General features: G+C 44.2%; 2 protein-coding genes across 3 annotated transcripts; one reads left to right on the forward strand and one right to left on the reverse strand.

Moving 5' to 3' along the window:
* Positions 1–330: 330 nt before the first annotated feature.
* taf7 (TAF7 RNA polymerase II, TATA box binding protein (TBP)-associated factor) lies at positions 331–8,512 on the reverse strand. 2 transcript variants are annotated; one of them, XM_023819885.2, is made up of 13 exons: positions 8,361–8,512; positions 7,955–8,018; positions 7,711–7,787; positions 7,248–7,326; positions 5,514–5,647; positions 4,106–4,223; positions 3,913–3,971; positions 2,951–3,023; positions 2,692–2,805; positions 2,403–2,594; positions 1,133–1,245; positions 739–798; positions 331–546 (listed from the first exon to the last, which is right to left on the reverse strand). In XM_023819885.2, the coding sequence occupies exons 2-13, from the start codon at positions 7,971–7,973 to the stop codon at positions 502–504; spliced, it is 1,083 nt and encodes a 360-aa protein (XP_023675653.1). In that variant the 5' UTR covers positions 7,974–8,018; positions 8,361–8,512; the 3' UTR covers positions 331–501. The 2 variants fall into 2 exon arrangements, with proteins under 2 accessions (XP_023675653.1, XP_023675654.1); XM_023819886.2 differs by having other exon boundaries at positions 8,255–8,403.
* Positions 8,513–9,498: 986 nt separating this feature from the next.
* Positions 9,499–15,312, forward strand: LOC111848125 (magnesium transporter NIPA2-like). The gene is made up of 5 exons (XM_023819892.2): positions 9,499–9,928; positions 10,049–10,105; positions 10,443–10,533; positions 11,476–11,636; positions 12,069–15,312. Exons 1-5 carry the CDS (start codon positions 9,787–9,789, stop codon positions 12,635–12,637), a joined length of 1,020 nt encoding a protein of 339 aa, XP_023675660.2. The 5' UTR covers positions 9,499–9,786; the 3' UTR covers positions 12,638–15,312.
* The last annotated feature ends 6,677 nt before the right edge of the window (positions 15,313–21,989 follow it).

The raw sequence follows: 21,989 nt of genomic DNA on the forward strand, positions 1-21,989 counted from the left end.
CCTGGCTCTCTGACGGCCTCCTTAAATCCACCTGCCCTAATCCCAACCAGAGCCCACACTGTAATCTGCCAGGGGGGAGGTGCCAGACGTACCAAATCTGTGACCAAGCATGTGGCTTTTTTGGGGACATCGTAGGGTCGAGCCGGGGGACACGCAGCCGACGACCACCAACAGGCAGCATGATGGGAATTTAAAGGCAGATATACAGATCCAGTGCACAGTCTGCAGTGCTTATATAAGGACAGACACACTGCTCTGCTGTCTGTCTTTTAATATAATACAAAACAGTAAAAGCGTTTAGCTTTTAAAGGGACGACAGAACCACAAATGTAGCCAATCACAGCTATGGCTTTATTCAACAAAAGTGACAAAATGAACAGAAAATAGATACACAGTCCTGTGCTTCATATACAGAAAAACTCCCACGCAGATGCAGCAGAGCCTCCAGATGCCGGCATGGGCATCGCCGACCGCCCATGTATCTGCACTGCCCCCTGCAGGTCACTTCTCGATCAGCGAGTCCAGCTGCTCTTGTAACGAGGCCAGCTGTTGAAGCAGAAAATGAGCTGTGACTGATTGCCAGCACTGGGAATTAATTAGTGGATGCTGATTAAAAAGGTTATCCATTAATTTTTTTATACATTTGTTTTCATGAAAATATACTGGTGGTCTGCGATTGGCCAAATCTTGACCCTGGGCGTTCATCTTGCGGTGCTCTGGACATTTAAAGGATCTCACCTGCTCCATCTCACGCTGCTCCTGGTGGATGATTTCATTTAAAATGGCCTGGAAGCGATTCTGGAAAGACAGAAGGGACATAATGCAACCGCCCATCAACGACGACATCATGATCCTGCAGAAATGGCATCAGCACTCCTGCGCTTTTTAGAGCGAGGAGCACCGTTTCAGACTGACCGCAAAGGAACAGGATCAGACCCAGCCTCTGCTCCAGGCCCACAGCCGGGGCTCTGGAGATGCTGCAGGTCGTGTGTTTTACGTCTGAGAGCCATGTCAGTTTTGTCTTGGATCAGACATGGCTAGAGGTCAGGTGTACCCACCCCCCCCAAAAGCAGCCACCTTGACAGTGTGTGTATGGCGATGTCCTCACACCCCGGGCCCTCCAGCTCCTCACCTTCAAGGCCTGGTTCTCCACCTTCATGATCAGGTCCTCCTGCTGCTTCTTGCGCGCACGCGTCTCCTGCAGCTTGGTCTTCACGCTGTTGATCTGCATCTGGTACTCCATCACTGGAAATGCGAGTGCAAGGCTAAGGTCAGGAGAGCTCAGGCAGCTCCCAGACCACCTCCAGGGGAAGGCTTCCCTCATACGGACCGGACCGGACCGGACGTGACGTGCCCGGCGTTAGCACAGCGGCCTAGGGAGGCCTAAGGGACTCTCTCATGGCAGACGGCACCGTGATACTTTCACAGCTGATATTCTTTTGGCTTAAGCTGCTCAAGGGAACAGCGGCACTGAGCTTTGGAATTCGAAGCCTGCAGATGGGGCAATAAAGTATACTGCACTATTTTGCAGTAAAACTGAGGGGAGGGGGGGTTTGGAAAATCTGCCATTTGACAAAATATATACCATCAAAATACAATTACTGACAACTAAAAATTAGCTTGGGTAGTATCTAATTTTTCATACCATCAAACCATCCAGACGTTATATCACAGCATGATGTATTTTGATGTTATTTTTAAAGCCACAACCAAAGAAGAATGCAGTCAGTAGTTGTTTTAGATCGTCACAACTCTACATTAATTCAGGTATTTTTAAGTGTAAGCAGGACAGAAATCCCCCCAAAATATATATTTTATCACAAAGCTAATTTTGCCGCCTACCTGCAGAGTCACAAAAGCATTTCCTCAAATACATTTAGGTCCTATAACTACCAAAGGGCACCTTGGTGACAATACATGTGGTGTCAGCCAAAGACCAAGCAGGGAGGGGGCATCATAACACGCAAGGAGGGAGACGGGGAACATCTGTGATCAGCCGTAAGCAAAATCAGCAGTGAGTGTGCGTATAAATGTGCATGCAGCCTGGTCATAAACTTACCTGAGGGCTCAACAGGAGAGAAACGACCCAGAACAGTCAGTATGACAAATACTGGGCCACACAGGTGGTTCAATTAAGTATTATGGACCTGCTACGGCCCCAGGGGGGACTTCTATTTAACAATCCCCAATTTAATGCAATTCCACTTTAGGCCTCAGGAGGCAGAAGGGAGCAGAGCAGGACGTATCAGCATTAACCCTCCTTAGCCTCCCAATCCGGGCGGCGCACACAATCTGCTGAAGTGGTTTTGCCGGAAATGACCAGCTAAATGGCTAAGCGAGCATAATCCCCCGCCCTGCCATTCGCCCTCCCACCTCCCCGCCTCGCCCCCACTCTCCCGCACCGATCTGGCTGTTGCTGTCGCCCTCGTCGCGGGTGCCATCCGACTCGTTAAGCTTCTCCTGCAGCTGTCGCTCCAGGTCGTCCTCGGTGTCCATTATGTTGAGGTCCTCATCCTCGTGCCGGTCCCCCTCGTCCTCCTCGTCTTCGCTGCTGCTGATGTCATTGAACATTTCACGCAGCTCGTCGCGTTGCACTGGGAGGGATGGTGATAAAGTGCACGGCATCAATACCCCACCCCACCGACGGCCATAAAACAGCCCCCCCCCCAGGCACCCCTCCCCCCTGCTTACCCGAGGAACCGTGGGGCAGTTTGTGCCCCGAGGTCCCTGGCGAGGAGTCCAGGTTTGCCAGAGAGCCATGGGTATCTGGCTCCTTGGTCTCGTCCTCTGCAATCACCTCCCATCCTGACCGGCAGAGTCAAGGGAGATAGACAAGGACTCCCCTCCGGAGGTGGCCATCTTGGTTTTTTGTTTTTACTTATCTTAAGATAAACTGGGTCCTGAGGGAGACAAACAGGCCCCACCCCTGAACAGGGAGTGTAAAGGATACGGACACTGACGGCCTCAGCATCTGTGCTCAGAAGCCTCTTCACCTCCTTCTCCACATCTGGCGACTCAATGTACTGCAAAAGAGGGCAGTATTTTTCACCAGCGTTATTATGACTTATTACGTACGACATATTATTGCCCCATCTGCTAGTATCTCCAGCCAGAGAGATCTACAGCACCAGTGCAGCAGAGCCAGCAACCCCCCCCCCCCAGCCGAGCAGACACCCCCAGCAGAGCCGACACCGTGCCAGGAAGCGCATTAGGAACTAAAATGGGATGCAAATCCAGGCACCCCACGCCCTAAAAGCTTTATCCAAAGGCCTGACAAGCCTGGCCCCTCCCTTCCCAACACCCAGATCAGAAAACCCATCAAGACATCTTGTGGTGGGGGTGTGGAGAGGTGTGTGTGTAAGTCCTGGTTTCTCTTTCAATCTTTTCACAAACAACTCTGGGAAAAAAATTAAGAGTCCACTCTACATATTTACAAAATGTGCATTCTTAAATCCTAGTTTAATCCTGGTTCTGTTGGCAGAAGACTACACTAAAGCAGGAGGTGAAGCAGGAGACACTGGCAATAACCAAAAACCAGCCGGGAAGAGGGCAGAAGCAACTTTATAATGCCAACTTATCCAGCAGTGCCACATAAATCAGAGGATGACCTCAAGTGACCTTCAAAAAGGGAAGAAAGGGAAACTAAGTGGTGTGAACTGTTCATAACAGGCTCCTAGGAGGAGGACTGAAGACCCATAAAGCAAAGAAGCAGCCCTTTATCAATGAGAAGCAGAGAAGAGCCAGGCTGCAGTTTGCAATAAAAAAATTATATTTTACTCATGCGCATACCAAGAAACCGAAAATATTGCGGTGGTCAATTTTTTCCAGAGCTGTAGATTAAACATTCAAAACTTTCTCTCATCCTCAGGCAAAATTAGAAATGTATTTTGTAACAAGGAATGAAGTACCTACCTTTTTTTTTGCAGTCTTCCGAAATCTTCTCTTCCTCGTGTTCTTTAAAGGGCAGGTGACTAGACGGAGAAAAGAACAATCGATGTTAAATGCGACTCGCTCCGCTGTGCAGGAGTGGGCTGCTCGGGGACCTGAGGGGCCCAGGCACAGCGCGGAGACCCGCATCGATGGCATGGCGGCCATGGATACTCACTGCCATGGTTCCACACAAACTTCTTGTCTTTGTCCTTCTTCTTGCTCTTGGGGTCTGTGGTGCCAGTGGGCTCTTCTAATGGTGGGTACAGGTCCCCATCTACAGTGCAGACCAGCATCTGCACGCCAGATAAACAACAAATCAATCAGGAGCAGCATACAGTGATATTCCTATCTGAAATAAACTGAACAATATTAATGAAAATATGCAATATTTTAATTTTAAAACATTGATATAAAAGATAGTTGACCAACCCCCCACCCCTCCACAACCACAGAAGCATGCAGTCATTACATTAATTCAGCTTCTTTTTTTTTTTTTTACAGTAAATGCAAGCATGACAAATAAGTGAATCTGGTTTGCTAATAATAATAATTTTAGAAATAGGCAGTTGCACGCCACAATGGACAAGCTTTTAAAACTAATCAATAGCCAAGGATGCTCGTAACTGGTACGCAAGTACGCATTCACCTTTAAAAGTATTACGTGCGGCAATTGATTGTTGTAACAGTGCAGATGCGTACGCATTTTATGTGCATTTACACTGATATGACAAGAAATTACCAAGCATTAACCTTTATATGCTAATTTGTACTATAAAGGTTAAAATGCATAGTAATTTCTTGCCATAGCAGCTCAAATGCACATAAAATTGAAAGCCACACGTATCACTTTTAAATGTGAATGCATACTTGCATACCAGTTATGTGCATCCCTGTCAATAGCCAAACCTGGTTCATCTAAAAATAGTCAATGCTTTTTTTCCCCCCCATCTGAAGTTTTGCCTATAGCCTGTGAAGACCACTCTGTCACATAAATGAAAGGAACTGAGAGGAAGAAATTCTATAACGAATTTTGTTAAAGCCTTCTTTAATCAAGCCTTCTTAAAGCCTTTAATAAAGCCCTCTTAATACAGCAACACCCGAGGTCTACCAGTCTAAACCCACTGTGCTACATAAATAACTGGTCAAAGTAGTACCCGAGTTTCAGAATGAAGATCCAGGCAGCAGATAGAAGGGGGTCATGAATATTTCATTGCTGTCCCCCACCTAACCTCATATGGCGAGTGGCAGAGGACGTGAACAGGATGCACATATATTCACACAGACCGGGAAGAGACTCCCTCAGTTACAAGAAAGTCAAACTGAAGCAACTTCAAGCTCAGGTGGAACTTTCAGCCGACTTTGTATCAGTGAGTGGAAATGGCATGTACCCCAACACAGCAGCTGGTCTGCACAGACCCGTGGCGTGAGGCTCGCTGTGTGTGGGGGGGGGGGGCTCATTTCGGAGGCTTTAACCAGTTTTGGCAGCACCGTGATCTGGCTGTCACACCTTCTCTAGCCTCCCTCTGCCTGTCGTGGCTGCATTGGCCCATGCAGTAAGCATCCTCATGCATGTCACGTGGTACCTGGCAGACGTCAGCAGTCTTGTAGAACGTCTTCTTGTCTACTGTTTTCAGAGACTCTAGAATGCAAGGCAGGTCGACCAGCTTGCAGGCCAGCGGGACGCGGTCCACTCTCACGATGCCGTGACGACCGTCCGCTGGAAGGGCGCGTTTCAGAGAGAGGTCAGAACATGTGCACATGGAAAGGGGTGAGTCTGAGATTTCACTCTGAGTATTCAGTCTCAAGTGCCCCAGGCCACTGAATACAGCAGTATAGTATATTTCATGTAGAGGTGGGCGATAAATCGATTTTATCGATTAATTCGAATTTACGATGCGTTTTTATGAAAATCGATTTTATTACTCATTTTACACGCGAGCGCCAAAAGCGGAACTAATGCGACGCACCGTTCTTCACGGGTACATTAGTGCGGCGCACCCAAACACTGTAGCGGATTCACAAACAACATGGCAATGGTCCAAGAGTGTCCAGCTGCAGACGCCTGTAGAGTGGAGCTCCACCGGAAATACGTCACCTCCACAGGAAATACGTGATTTTAAGGGGCGTAAAGTGGAGCTCCACAGGAAACACGTGACATGGAATTATTTTTACATGCCTGTGTTGACCAGCGGGGCCTCCGGGTTAATGCTGTCTGTTATGAGAAAGATTAAATTACTGGCACATGAGTGTGTTGATTGATTTTTTTTTTTATTTAATTCTGTTTGTTGTTGCTGTCTAAATAAATTTAGCAGTTGATTGAATATAATTGTTACATGTTGATCATCATTTATACAACACATACAGGGCTGCATATAACTGGTACGCAAGTACGCATTCACCTTTAAAAGCTCCACTTTACGCCCCTTAAAATCACGTATTTCCGGTGGAGCTCCACTCTACAGGCGTCTGCAGCCGGTTTTGCGCCGTCGGACACAGACCAAACAAGTCCTCGTTGCAAAGTCTGTTTAAAAACTGTTGCAACCAAAGGAAGCAGCACGACAAATTTATTTCAGCACCTAAAGCAGAGGCACACAGCGGAGTAGGAGAAGTGCAGCTCCCAGTGAAATGAAAATAGCCGCAGCACCAGCACAACATCCAAAGTTAAGCAAGCAACCGTCCCTGACACGTTTTTGAACTGTGTGCCATATGATAAGAATGGGGCACGGTGGAAGGCGATAACAAACGCTGTCGCAATGTGTATTGCAAAAGACATGGTGCCCATACATACTGTGGAAAAGCCAGGATTCATTAACATGCTAAAAGTTTTTACAAGTTTCAAAGACGTGGTCTACCATCTCACAAGCATCTTTTTTGGCTTGTCAGATTGCACTTTAACCCTAAAGTAAAAAAAAAAAAAACTAAATAAAGTTAAAACTTGTTTTGAACCATTTATTTTTCATCTGTAGTTTCATTTTGAGTAGGGGAGGGAAAAATCGATTCAAATCGGATTTATTGTGAAAAAAATTGGAAATTTTATTTTTACGCCATATCGTCCAGCTCTAATTTCATATATATACATCCCTATATGTAATGCTATGGTTTATCCATATTGGATAGATAAAGGATCAGAAGGTTTTAAACACTTTAGCCATGATACTCAAACTAAAGAATACATTATGAATTATCAGAACCTGATAACCTGATGGGGTTAACAGTGACCACATAGAGGTGCTCTACACAACTCACTGTAAAAACGGGTCATGTAACTGTGTAAATGTTATGTACTATGCAATACAGTGGGTGTAAAAGACACTCACCATGCAACTCTATAGTGAGCCTGTCTTTGATGTTCATGCTACTGGACTGGGCCATTCTTCTGACAGTCGAAGCATACTCCTGTAACACAGCAACAAACAGTAATCATATCACAGACAAACCAGTCAGATTAAGGTTCTTTACCAAATAAATTAATATGCAGTGATAATGGGGTCGCTCAAAAAAAAACATTATGTGCCAAAACCTTCAACAGAACTGTACAAAACCAAGCTAGAGTGATATAAAATAATAATTACTTCTGGGCATTACAATAATCCTCAAGATTATACACAATTACAGAAAAGATCTGAAGGTAAAGGTATTATTTGTGGATCATGATTTTAAAATGTAGCCTGCTTTAGTTTCGGGTGTATCTTCCTTACTGTGCTGGAGCACAGATCAGAGGTAAGTTCAGGTGGCTGAGTGTGAGTCTGTGTCTCTGCGGGCGATGCACGGCGCCCCTACCTGGGGCAGCCGCAGTACGAACTGACTCTCCAGCTCATATGGCGCATCGTCCTTGTTTTTGGATCCGACCTTCCCAACTGGACGAGAGAGACAGAGCCGAGAATAATGGAGGAAACAGACTATGAAGAGCGGTTTACATCGTCCCAGCACGCAGGGTCACTCCACAGAACCGAATAACGTGTATAAGCAGCACAAAGAAAAATTCATGAATATGTGAAAGGTAAAGAAATATCTATAAATTTACCTTTCGCCTTGGACGTCATTTTGGTCTCTTACTCTGCACAGGAACCCCGTGCGGAGTCTGACGGCTTTAAAAATAACGAAACCAAATAAAACTACAGCATTAAAATTAAAATTAAACAGATAACCAGGCTAGCGACTGTTTAAGCCGATTGACGCGGAAAAGCTATGCTATCTAGAATCAGATATAATTAAGGTATAATGAACAAAACTACATGGCTGGTGTTAATAAATTACGTATACCCAAATTATTTTCCTAGGAAATAATTTAACATTAAAGACAACAGGCTAACCAGGGACGTACTTGGTATGACCGCTATGTAGAAACAACAACCATCATAGTTTGGAATCAACTAACCTAATAGAAGTTATATGAGATACACGCATTTCGGGTAATTTATCTAGTTTACCTTTTGCAGAAAAATGCGCCCGCCTTTAACTAGCAAAATAAACCCTTGCAAGCTGAATACGACGCTTCCGGTTGCGCTAACAGGAAATTTATTCTTCTTCGCTTCACAATTTTCTAAACGCTGCTTTGCTGCCATCTAGTGCTCCGGATGCGCATCATCCTATTTGTAGGCACGATACACATTGTAATTAAATAGCTTTATACATTTTATATAAATGGTTAAATATTTTTCCGTCTATCGTAAACGTTTCCCATTAGGCCACTTGAAATTAATAAATTGTTTTACATGACTCAAACTTCTAAAATATTGGTGAGTAGGGGATTTTATATTTTATATTTTTAGCGAAAAGACGAACGGCAACAGAGATATACTAAAACTAGAAACGTTCTCAAACAGCTCGCGAAGGGTAATATTACTCGGTATATTGATGCCCTGCCAAAATTTAAATACCGTGGGCCCACACACAATCTGACAAACGATAAAAACCATTGTCCGAGAAGCGTCAAATTGAAAAATCCGAGGCTGACATTCAAGATTTTTCACCCACAGTTTTTGAGGTGAAAAAAACGGACTTTTTGAAAAATATAAAATATAAAAAAAATCGAGGCGGCACCAAAAAATTGAGGCGGGCGGCCATGTAAAACAATTTATTAATTTTAAGTGGCCTTAGCAGTTTTTGTCCACAAAGGAAGGTGACGTCCAATGCAAACGAATTATATAAATTCGAATCGTGCGAACTTAGAAGCAACAGTTAAGTTTGCCTGAATATGAGTCTGATATGGGCATTGCCAGCATTTACTGCGAAGCTCCATGACACGACAGATACCTTTCGCTGAATAAACTTTCTTTCTGGGGACTCCGTGCAGTTTGCATTAATTAGTAAACCAAAATTTCTTAACTGGTTTATAACAACCTCACTGTCTGTCAAGTGAGCACCTTTTACATTATTACTGCTTTCACTAATTCCAAAAAGGGTATAACATGATACAGAAACGTTCCAGTGACACCACCATAATTCATGGCCGTAACAAGCATTCCTAAAGTCTCCCTTCAGTGAATACAAATACACACGTATATTATAGCAGGGAAGTATTTGCTAACAAACAAACCAGGGCTTTATATGCGGCTCCCTGCCCCGGCCAGCTGGTTTGCATACTTGGACTCGTGATAACGCCTCCCTAACAATGACCTACTTGTTCCTTTTGCTCACTATTCACATTAACTTTCTCTTTTAATTCATTAACTGTATATAAATATTTGAAAACCTTAGTAAGTTCTCAGTCTGATAAGAGTCGTATATATATTTTTTATTTTAATATGCATAGGCTATTTTTAAAACTGCTCCAAGTTCTCGGATTGAAATTAGTCGTATATAGTGCTCGGGCTTGTTTGCTTACATGACTTGGCGGAGCAGACTGACTCCCCGATGGACCCGAGTACCGCCGGCCACCTGGACTTCTACATCGGCCTATGTCTGGCCGTTGGTTCGAGCGCCTTCATCGGCAGCAGCTTCATCCTGAAGAAGCAGGGGCTACTGCGCCTAGCGCAGAAAGGCTCCACAAGAGCAGGTACTCGGGGGCATCTGACAGCTTAAAATGAAACTTTACATATTTCTAGTATAATGTTAATTTCCTGCATGCGAAATTGCACGCTGTTTTAACGGATTTTGTTTGCGCCGATTTGCTCAGGACAGGGTGGACATGCTTATCTTAAGGAGTCCTTATGGTGGGCTGGGCTCCTTTCAAGTAAGTCTGTGTTTTCATCCTACGTTTTTGATACAAAGACATTAGAAGAAATTTTAATAGTTGCATATTTTCATTTTGCAACGTGAAGACTTACTCATCTTGCTATATTTTGTGTATCTGGGAAGGAAGGACGCATTTTGGTGCGTTTGCTGGTTTATCAGGACTGATCGTTGACTTCCACGGGGGTATAATACTGGCTTTTATTTTCGCAACAGGCATGCCACAAAGCAATCGTGCATTAAGCCGCCTGAGAGGGGACAGTTTATTGTAAAATGCCCGCCTGCGGGCAACCTTTGCTCTTTTGCCCTCACCTAAATATGACTGCCTTGCTTCGCAGTGGGGGTGGGAGAAGCGGCCAATTTCGCTGCTTACGCCTTTGCCCCCGCCACCCTGGTGACGCCGCTGGGAGCCTTGAGTGTTTTGGTGAGGTGAGCGATGCCGGGGTCTGATTTGGGCGGCTTTGGAAGGGACAGTGATCCTCCTCCTTTATTCCTCAGTGATGGGGAGCAGTGCCTCATAACATAAGATCAGGGGGGTGTTTTTCGTACGTGGATTACTCGTTTAGCCGGATGTAATTGTTGACGATTTGGCATGATCCTGGATCTGTCGGTTTTTCGAAACTCTTTCTGGATGTGTTGTCATAGCAACACATCAAAATTCTCAAACCAGTGGCATGTACTACGACGCGGGGTTACTATGGCTTATCGGGGTAACTTGTCGGATTTAAGGTACCACAGTTTAAATGGATTTCATATTCGTTCACTTACATTTTTGCCTAGACTACCTTAAATCTGAATTAATATCGGTGCGCAAATTATAAGAAAATTTCATATAGAGAAAGTTTTGCGCGATCGACAAGATCCATTATTGCTCCCGGAGGAAATTCTTTTCGAAAGATACCACTTTAGCCAAAGGGGAATATTGTACCTCAAAGATTTATTAGCAGCTTATATTCAAAGTCAAACTAGGCGAAGTCGGGCTCTCACAACCACACAGACAGTATGCATTGCTTTGAGATTTTTTTGCAAACGGCGCTTTTTTATACTGTAGACATCATAACTGCTAGAGACAGAATTGTGGCCCGATATTTTCAATAATGACGACACAGTTGCTTTACACAAAGTTCACATTTATTACAAAGACACTACTGCCCTTCCACCTATAAAGAGGAATACATAATTGAGTATTAACTACTTATATGGTGTGTTGTGGCTGGGGGTGCAGGGATGACACGCCAGGAGGAGGCGCAGTAGTGCGTGATGGCAGCAGGTAGAAAGGATCCCCTGTAGTGCTTCTTAGAAAGCCACACATTACAAGAAGGTCTCGTTTGCGTACTGCGAGACTGAGCTTTGTGCCCATGGTTTCCACAGTGCAGTGCTGTCCTCGTACTTCCTCAACGAGCGGCTGAACATTCACGGCAAGGTGGGCTGCTTGCTGTGCATCCTGGGCTCCACGGTCGTGGTCCTCCACGCCCCGCAGGAGGAGGAGGTGGTGTCCCTGAGCACACTGGCTGAGAAGCTTAAGGAGCCAGGTAGGTCACACACTCGGTCACTAGGCTCATGGTGTCATCGTGCCTCTGAGGGAGTGATTTTTGGTTGAAATTCCAAATTTTGTGATTAAATGAGAAAGTCGCAGCTCATCCAGAAGTGAAACCTTGCAAAACAGGTTAATGGGAGTTTTACTTACATAAAAATGTTCTGAGGGCAGAATGAAAAATGATTGCTTCAGACAGTAGAGAAGGTGGGTCCAAGCAACTAGAGGAGGCAGGATCAGATGTCTTGTTTGGACCCATCTCCTCTACAATCTGATTGGTTATCTCTCTGAACCAATCATGTTTCATTCTGCCCTCAGAACATTTTTGTGTAAGTAAAACTCCCACAAGCGTGAAACAGAGGTAGTTGAAGTTCTGCCCTATGGGGATGGGCAACAGCGTGGCTTGTGCAGTGTGCTTTTTTTGCTGCAGGGTTCATTGTGTTTGCCGTGGGTGTCGTGGCCAGCAGCCTGCTGCTGATCTTCTTGGTCGCCCCGCGCTACGGCCAGAAGAACGTGCTGGTGTACATCCTGATCTGCTCAGCCATCGGCTCGCTGTCCGTGTCGTGTGTAAAGGGCCTGGGCATCGGCATCAAGCAGCTGTTTGGGGGGAAGGCTGTGCTGAGAGACCCCCTGTTTTGGAGCTTGCTGGTGGGCCTGGTGCTTTGCATCAGCACACAGATAAACTATCTGAATAAGGCCCTGGACATCTTCAACACCTCCGTGGTGACACCCATCTACTACGTGTTCTTCACTACCGCCGTCGTGGCCTGCTCTGCCATCCTCTTCAAGGAGTGGTTGTGGATGACGCTGGAACGGGCCGTGGGAACCGTGGGTGGCTTTCTGGGCATCATCCTGGGCATCTTCCTTCTGCATGCCTTCAAGGATGTCCCGTTCTCCTGGGACACTCTGCCGATCTTCCTCCGCCAGGGCCACCAGGGGGTGCTGTGGCGCCAGACGTACGTTGCCCTGCTACAAGAGGACACACCAGTGGACGAGTGAGCCATAGCATTCACCCCAGTCAGGAGGAGTGATACGATGCTCCTCCCTAGGCGATATTGTATTCACACAGAGGACAATGTAGCGTCTGTACCAACAGACGTTTCCCACATGCTGCACTTCACAGGAACACAAACGCAGCTTGTCTGCATATGACACTGTTACCTTCATCAAAGATCCTAGTATTCTGTAGGTTTGTCTTGAACATGCATTTCAGCTGCCTACTTTTACAGCACAGGCTGAGTTCTGCTCAAAATATTTATTTTACCCTTAGGCCTAGTTGTGCATTTTCTCAGATCCACTCTTCTGTTCATCCATCGCAAATGGATCAACCTCGCTTCATCTAGGCTCTGATGAATCACACCTGATCTCAGACAGATAGGAACTCATGAGGTTGGACAGAAAACCTGCTGGATACCAGCACTCCAGGCCTTCGCCTGATCTAGGGTCATATAAACAGGCGTGTACTCAGCTGGAATAGAAAAGTGAGGTCAGATATAACTTAAGGACATTTAACCAGACTTAAGAAATGACATGCATTGTATGTGACACTATTTAAAATACATAAATACTATATCTACATTAACTGCTATAAAATGGGTATAAAAGGTATATACATATATTAATTAATTAATATTTATGCATGAATATACATACATACACTATACTACATACACTATAATAAATATACATACATACACTACCAGTGAAAAATTTTTGCACACACTGAGATTTTCAACATTTGCATGTTACTCAACATTTACTAAAATATATTCAATATTCTTTTCTAACAAAAACATTTACAGTATGTTCACCATTTAAGTACCTTCATTAGCAAGAAAATATATTTTTGATTCATCAAAGTAACCTCCTCGAGCAATTATAACAGCAGAGAAAATTCGAGCCATTCTTTCTAGAAGGGACATTAAATACTGCTCTGTCTCATGGGATGAAACAGTTAACTAGTGCATTTAAAGAACAGCCTAGAATTTGACTATTCCATCACCACACAACCAGTCCATAGGATATCAGACATGTATTGGTACCTTCTCTTTCCATGTTATAAAGGAAACTTGTTTTATTTGACTTGTATTTTCATTTATAGTTGCTCACTCAACCTTCCAATGCTTAACAAGAATAAAAAAATCTGCAGTTTATGAAATAAATGGAGAAGCAGTAAAAACCTGTGGTGTGCAAACACTTTTGACTGGTGGTGTATATATAATATACACATACACATAATAAAGCATGAATACAACATATTTCAGGGCTCATGCAATATACAGCCCAAGGAAGCTGTAGTTTTCAATACATTCCATGAATTTGACACTCTTTACTTCTCATACAATTTTATATTTTACCAAATGACAAAGGTTATTTGTTAAATATAATCAGTATAGGAGGGGTTTTAATAACTCTACATGTATGTATAAAAATGTAGCTAAAATGCATAGTTTATTAAGAAGGTATATATTTAACATTACTTTCATTAATCCAGAATCCATATTTTCCATATTTGATAGTATTTGTTTATTTTTTTATTTCTTTGTTCCAAGCCACTGGATGAAACCTTCCCAAAAAGCTTTGGAGTATGAATGTTGTATGAGCAGATGTCAGCCCTTTCAATACCTTTGTAGATTTGACAGTATTACCAAAATTAAATCTAATTCTTAATAATTCAAAAGAAGAATATACCTCATTAAGCAACTTGAAATTAATCACTTTAGCTTTGGGAGAAATAGGGAATTTTAAATACTTTGGAAACTGAAACATCAAAAGAACTGTCTAGATGCTTTTTTTAGTGAGGAAGACCATTTGTCAGAGAGAAAATCCCTTCAATATCCATTTCAGTATTTTTATCCGTAACAGACATATAATAAATAATAATAATTTTTGTTGATACCCATGGGGAAATTCTTTTCATGCCTCCCCCTCTCAATAGATGAGAGCAAGCTGGCTGTGAAGGGCAGCTACCCATAGCAGCACCCAGGGAGCTGGGGGGGTTAAGGGTCTTGCTCAAGGACCTACAAATATGCCAAGGCTGGGCTTGAACCCTGAACCTTCTGATCACAGGCACAGAGGCTTAGTTACACGCTGCCCCCAATATATAGATATACTGTACTCCATTGTCAATGTCACCAGTCAAATATGGAGTACCACTGGGGAAGATGGTGGCGCAGGAGGTAGTGCTATCGTTTGGCAACCAGAGGGTTGCCAGTTTGAGCCCTGGTTCCTCCTGACCCCATCAGGAGCAAGACACTGAACCCCAAATTGCTCTTGGTGAGCAGGTTGGCACCTTGCATGGCAGCCTCCGCCACCGGTGTGTGAATGTGAATGTACTCGTAGGGGTAAAAAAGCCCTATATAAATGCAGTCCGTGTAACACAGGGATCAGTGCTTGGCCCTTTGTTGTTATTTCTCTCTACATGTTGCCATTAGGTAATATAATGAGAAAACATAACATTAATTATCACTCCTATGCCGACGAAACCCAAATATACATTTCTGTTATGCCTAATGATACCGGATAGGAATGCTGTAATCTCTGGACTTCACTTCAAGGAGCTGAACTTTTCCCTCAGCAGCTGAGCGATCAGGGCGTCATCTTAAATACAAGCTTCTCATTCAAATTGCATGTGGATGCAATATCAAAGGTATGTTTCCTACAGTTATGTAACGTATCACCAAACTATGATGATTCCTTACTATCCAAGACGCTGAGAAATAGATATATGCCTTTGTATAACTTTACTGGACTGTATCACTTAGGTTTATGCTTATTAGTCCATAAAAAGATTCCATATTTTTTACTTTAAACGGACACAGTGCAGTTATTAATAGTAATGGAAAAAGTTATTAAATAGTAATGGAAAAGTAACCACGTTTTCCGAAAAAGCCCCAACAAGAGACAGAGAATCAAAGCCGAATAAATTAGGCTGTATGTTTCTGTTGTGATTGAATCCTGGGTCTGATGTGACGAACTGTGCTACACCCTATGCTGACATACCATGGCTGGACAGGATGCCGTGTTTAGCTACGTGTGATAATGCTGCCACCCAGTGGTGAATATGGTACTAATGCCGACATGCCATGGCTGGGAAGATGTTGAGTTGAGCTATGTGTGATAATACTGTCACCTAGTGGTAGCAGGTGTACTGCATGTGTGGTATCCCTCCGGTTATTCCAGCTCAGCATTTAATCAAACTGTCAGGCTTCTCATTCAATATCAACAGAGAGGCATGTATGTTTCTGTCACGGAGAAGAATAACGGGTAGCATATAGCGAAGCTAACAGTTCTTCCTCCGATCCAGTGTGTTATTATCTGAAATGCACAAGTTTGTGGCTCTTCCTGTTTAAGCATGAAATGAACAGGGTTTCAGCTACTGAACAGTGATCCTGAAACTCTGAGCGTTTAACCCAAAGATGCCATTGCCTTTCAGGACTACTTGAAGTAGGTCCTGGACATTGATCTCCATGTGCAGGTCCACTTTGGATGTGTTTTCATGAAGCCAGGGTAACTGTACTGAATAGTTCTTTATGGGTTTGGCTGTTAGACTTTATCTGGATCCCTGGACCTGCAGAATCATCAGTTATTTTTTTGAAGTGAGTCGATCAGTGAGCTTCCTTCCCTTGGTGTCCGAATCCTGTGACCGAATCCTGTAAATATATTTCCAATGATACTATTCAGCTGAAACCTTCACTAGACATTGGCATTAACTCAAGAAATCCACACAAAAAAAATCACAACATTCCAGTCCTTGAAGTTATGTGTAATACAGTGGAATGAAACAGGAAAATAATATAGACTCATCAAAGCTTATGATAAACTGCCAAAAACGAGCCACCGAGGTGCAGCAGCGAAACTACAATAAGCTCGCGAACGTTTTGCCCAGGGGCCCACACAACCCATAATCCATCCCTGGTTATGGCTAATACTTGTATTTCCTGATTGTGGCTTGATGGTTTACCCATGACTTATGTGAACCCTGTCTGAGCCTCGCATGTCTTTAGCATTGTGTAAATTACCCAGAATGTGTGTATTTGACGGTCCAGCGTCCCTGTGTTTCCCTACTATGTTCTGTTCGGTGTTCATTGGGCGCTTGTTATAGTCCCATTAAAGACTGCAAATAAAGAGCATGTTCTTCCTGGCAAACAAGTCTCTTCCTTCGCTGCTCTTGTGATGCCTCAAGTCTGCCTGGCAGTACATTGGTGTCAGAAGTGAGATTCTGGAAGCGATCCCACTGGCACTGCTGGAGCGGGTGCTCTACGAGATCATCTGGCGCACGTGTCTGGCTGAGGCAGCAGAGGCGGCATTCTGAGGCCGCAAGATGGTGCTCCTCGGCTGGGAGAAGGTGAGTCGTGGTTTGGAAGCCCAACTGGCTCAAATGTGCTGTGTGCTGGAGGATGACGAGGGGTTGACTGCACGACCGTGAGGGGGTATGCCTTGCTTGGAGGCTGAGCTGGCCAGGGAGGAGATGGCCGGCTGGGCGCGGCTGTGCAGGGCCGCCCAACCTTGAAAGGTGGCCTGTGGGAGGACCAGCATGGCACAGAACACCAAGGTCCCACCAAGCAAGGGAGGAAGAAGGGCCAGGAGGAAGCTGCACTGCCAGGTGTCTCCGGAGAAGGGGGCCTGGCTGTGGGAGTTGCTGGGCATCCTGTTTCCTGGTCAGGAGGACCCTCAGGACAGATCTCCCTAAGGCATGCAAGAGGAAGGGTCCTGCCATGCTATCACCCGAAGATCAGGAGCTCGCATCTGTGGAGGTGGGTCCACCTGTACAGCAGACTGAGCTGGGCAGACACAGTGCTGTACATGAACGGCCAGAGCAGATTCTACTTTCAGAGGAAGCTTGGGTCTTTTGGTGTGTGCAGCAATCTGTTGAGTATGTTCTATCAGTCCACCATGGCCATCATACTTTTCTATGTACACTGAACAAAAATATAAACGCAACACTCTTGTTTTTGCTCCCATTTTTCATGAGCTGAACTCAAACATCGGAATTTTTTTCTACATACACAAAAGGCCCATTTCTCTCAAATATTGTTCACAAATCTGTCTAAATCTGTGTTAGTGAGCACTTCTCCTTTGCCAAGACAATCCATCCCACCTCAGGTGTGGCATGTCAAGGTGCTGATTAGACAGCATCAATATTGCACAGGTGTGCCTTAGACTGCCCACAATAAAAGGCCACCCTGAAATGTGCAGTTTGATCAAACAGCACAATGCCACAGATGTCGCAACCTTTGAGGGAGCGTGCAATTGGCATGCTGACTGCAGGAATGTCTACCAGAGCTGTTGCCCGTGAAATGAATGTTCATTTCTCTACCATAAGCCGTCTCCAAAGGCGTTTCAGAGAATTTGGCAGTACATCTAACCGGCCTCACAACCGCAGACCACGTGTAACCACACCAACCCAGGACCTTCACAGGCTAATCTTATCCTCAAAGGGCCAGTGTGTATGAGTTTGAACAGCTGACCTACAGGTTATCCCAAAAACCTGCATACACACCGGCCAGGTTGGCCACCCCTGGACTAAAAAGGTGTCTGCTGTCTGGGACCTTATTGGAATTGACCTGACGGGCCCATTGCCAAAAACATCAGAAGGCCACCAATACATTTTGACTGCCACCGATTACTTTTCAAAGTGGGTCAAAGCATATCCATTAAAAACAAAATCTGCTGGAGAGGTTGGACGGTATCTGTGCTCCATAATATATAGGCATGGATGCCACAAACGAATCCTGTCTGACCAAGGCAGGGAATTTGTTAATGAAATAAGGTTTTATTTTATATTTTCTTGCTATTCTTAAGATAAACCAGAAGCTGGGTCAGGTGCTAGACGTTGAGAGGAGTGTGTCTGCAGCCTATCACCCCCAGACAAATGGTCTGGATGAGAAAACTAATGATAACATTAAACGGTAAGTATTATTGGAAGGTTCCCCAGGGTACATTTATTTACAATATTTTATTTTTTTGGTCATGCTTGCGTTTTAGAGCCTAAGGAAATTACTCAACGACCAGCAGAACAACTGGGACTTGTTTCTGGACAACACACTTTTTTCATTGAGGCCCAAAATTCACATTACAACAAAGCACTCCTCATTTCTACTTATGTATGGAAGAGAAGCAGTGTTCCCCTCAGAGGTTCCAGTTGACTTGCCAGTGAGTGTTTACGTACAGCTCTGTGTGTAAATTTATATATATATATATATATACACTCAACTAAAGGATTATTAGGAACATCTATTCAATTTCTCATTAATGCAATTATCTAATCAACCAATCACATGGCAGTTGCTTCAATGCATTTAGGGGTGTGGTCCTGGTCAAGACAATCTCCTGAATTCCAAACTGAATGTCAGAATGGGAAAGAAAGGTGATTTAAGCAATTTTGAGCGTGGCATGGTTGTTGGTGCCAGACGGGCCGGTCTGAGTATTTCACAATCTGCTCAGTTACTGGGATTTTCACACACAACCATTTCTAGGGTTTACAAAGAATGGTGTGCAAAGGGAAAAACATCCAGTATGCGGCAGTCCTGTGGGCGAAAATGCCTTGTTAATGCTAGAGGTCAGAGGAGAATGGGCCGACTGATTCAAGCTGATAGAAGAGCAACTTTGACTGAAATAACCACTCGTTACAACCGAGGTATGCAGCAAAGCATTTGCGAAGCCACAACACGCACAACCTTGAGGCGGATGGGCTCCAACAGCCGAAGACCCCACCGGGTACCACTCATCTCCACTACAAATAGGAAAAAGAGGCTACAATTTGCACGAGCTCACCAAAATTGGACAGTTGAAGATGAATGTTGCCTGGTCTGATGAGTCTCGATTTCTGTTGAGACATTCAAATGGTAGAGTCAAAATTTGGCGTAAACAGAATGAGAACATGGATCCATCATGCCTTGTTACCACTGTGCAGGCTGCTGGTAGTGGTGTAATGGTGTGGGGGATGTTTTCTTGGCACACTTTAGGCCCCTTAGTGCCAATTGGGCATCGTTTAAATGCCACGGCCTACCTGAGCATTGTTTCTGACCATGTCCATCCCTTTATGACCACCATGTACCCATCCTCTGATGGCTACTTCCAGCAGGATAATGCACCATGTCACAAAGCTCGAATCATTTCAAATTGATTTCTTGAACATGACAATGAGTTCACTGTACTAAAATGGCCCCCACAGTCACCAGATCTCAACCCAATAGAGCATCTTTGGGATGTGGTGGAACGGGAGCTTCGTGCCCTGGATGTGCATCCCACAAATCTCCATCAACTGCAAGATGCTATCCTATCAATATGGGCCAACATTTCTAAAGAATGCTTTCAGCACCTTGTTGAATCAATGCCACGTAGAATTAAGGCAGTTCTGAAGGCGAAAGGGGGTCAAACACCGTATTAGTATGGTGTTCCTAATAATCCTTTAGGTGAGTGTATATAAATATATATATATATAATGAATAATGAAGATTTATATGCCACAACATATAAAATAATAGTAGGTGATAAAATAATTCACTTATTTGAAGTTATTTGTTGTTCTAGTTCATAGATGCATTGCTTAGCATGCTTATGACATTTCCATAATCAGGGGTTACATCCTGGTATTTAAGTTTTCCCCCACAGCCTAAAGACTTGGATGTTAGGTGAACTGAAGATGTGAAATTATTCATGTATGTTTTGTGTGTTACTCAGTGACCTTGACTTCAGGAGGCAGTGATTAGCAGTAGTATGTGTGGTTTAACAATAACAGTTGTGTAGTTGTTCTGTTGTATTTGGCATGCTTTTGGCCCTGTTATTTGTAGATTACTGTTTCTTCAACAGATGTACCAGTTTTATATTTATTTCTTTTTATTAAAAAATAAGTTTCTTATAGTTAATCTCTAAGTTGCCATATTGTTACATTTGCACTTTTAATTGTACCACCATTACCTGAGGAGGATAGTTATGTAGAATTTTTCAATCAGAAAAAAAAAAAATAGAGGCTGTTAGAAAAACAGCTGAAGAGAACAAAGGGATGCATATGACAGGAAAACCCAGAAGAAGTACAGAAATGTGGTGTACAGTCCTGGTGATGAGGTTCTGCTTCTCAACATGAGGAAACGTGGGAGAAAAGGAGGAAGAATGGAGCCAGATTTCTCAGGGCCGTACATTATTGTGTCCATTAGTAGTAAAGTAATTACCCTAAAAAATTCAGAACAAAGACATTCCTACATGGCCTTCAGTCATCTCTTTTGCATCAACCAAATAAGAGGAAACATTGCATGTCTCCAAAGAGGTTAAATCGTGTGCTGAGGCAATAGTGAAGATCCAGACAGATACCACGAACACGCAAGACGAAGGTCCTAACATGAACGTTCTTGTTGCCGGTTTGGCACCAGTTCTTTCTTTGCATGATGTTGGCCTGTTGGCTGAATGTGAAATACAGGGGCTGTACAAACTACCCTACTGTAAATAACTGTAAAACATTCGGCATAATTCATGAGGCGACAAATTATTATAAATGAAAAAGTTTGCAGTCTTAAAATTTTAAGACTGCAAATTTTTTTAATTGACTTGTATAAGGAGGAAATTTGAAGGGTTGTTATCGTTATGAGTTTGGTTAGAATGAACTAAAAGAATCCCATACATAAATATATCTAAATAGGTAATGTGTTCCAAAACTCAAAACGCTTTTAGTCCCAATAATTTCTGATTAGGGTTACTCAGCCTGTGTTTCATAACAAACAGGATAAAAGGTCAATCAATCCTTACATGTCCATCCCCTGTACATTATTGCCTTTTCAAGACTACAAGAGCCTGTTGGCCATCTTCAGCTGTTCACAGATGACGTTAAAGCCATACATCCATCCATCCATCCATCCATTTACTTCCACTTATCCGAGGTCGGGTCGTGGGGGCAGCAGTCTCAGCAGGGAAACCCAGACTTCCCTCTCCCCGGCCACTTCCCCCAGCTCCTCTGGGGGGATCCCGAGGCGTTCCCAGGCCAGCCGAGAGACATAGTCCCTCCAGCGTGTCCTGGGTCTTCCCCGGGGCCTCTTCCCAGTGGGACATGCCCGGAACACCTCACCAGGGAGGCGTCCAGGAGGCATCCTAAGCAGATGCCCAAGCCACCTCATCTGGCTCCTCTCAATGCGGAGGAGCAGCGGCTGTACTCTGAGTCTCTCCCGAATGACCGAGCTCCTCACCCTATCTCTAAGGGAGAGCACAGCCACCCTGCGGAGAAAACTCATTTCGGCCGCTTGCACTCGCGATCTCGTTCTTTCGGTCACTACCCACAGCTCATGACCATAGGTGAGGGTAGGAACGTAGATTGACCGGTAAATCGAGAGCTTTGCCTTTTGGCTCAGCTCCTTCTTCA

This window comes from Paramormyrops kingsleyae, chromosome 10, assembly GCF_048594095.1.
Source record: "Paramormyrops kingsleyae isolate MSU_618 chromosome 10, PKINGS_0.4, whole genome shotgun sequence".
Lineage (NCBI taxonomy): Eukaryota > Metazoa > Chordata > Actinopteri > Osteoglossiformes > Mormyridae > Paramormyrops > Paramormyrops kingsleyae.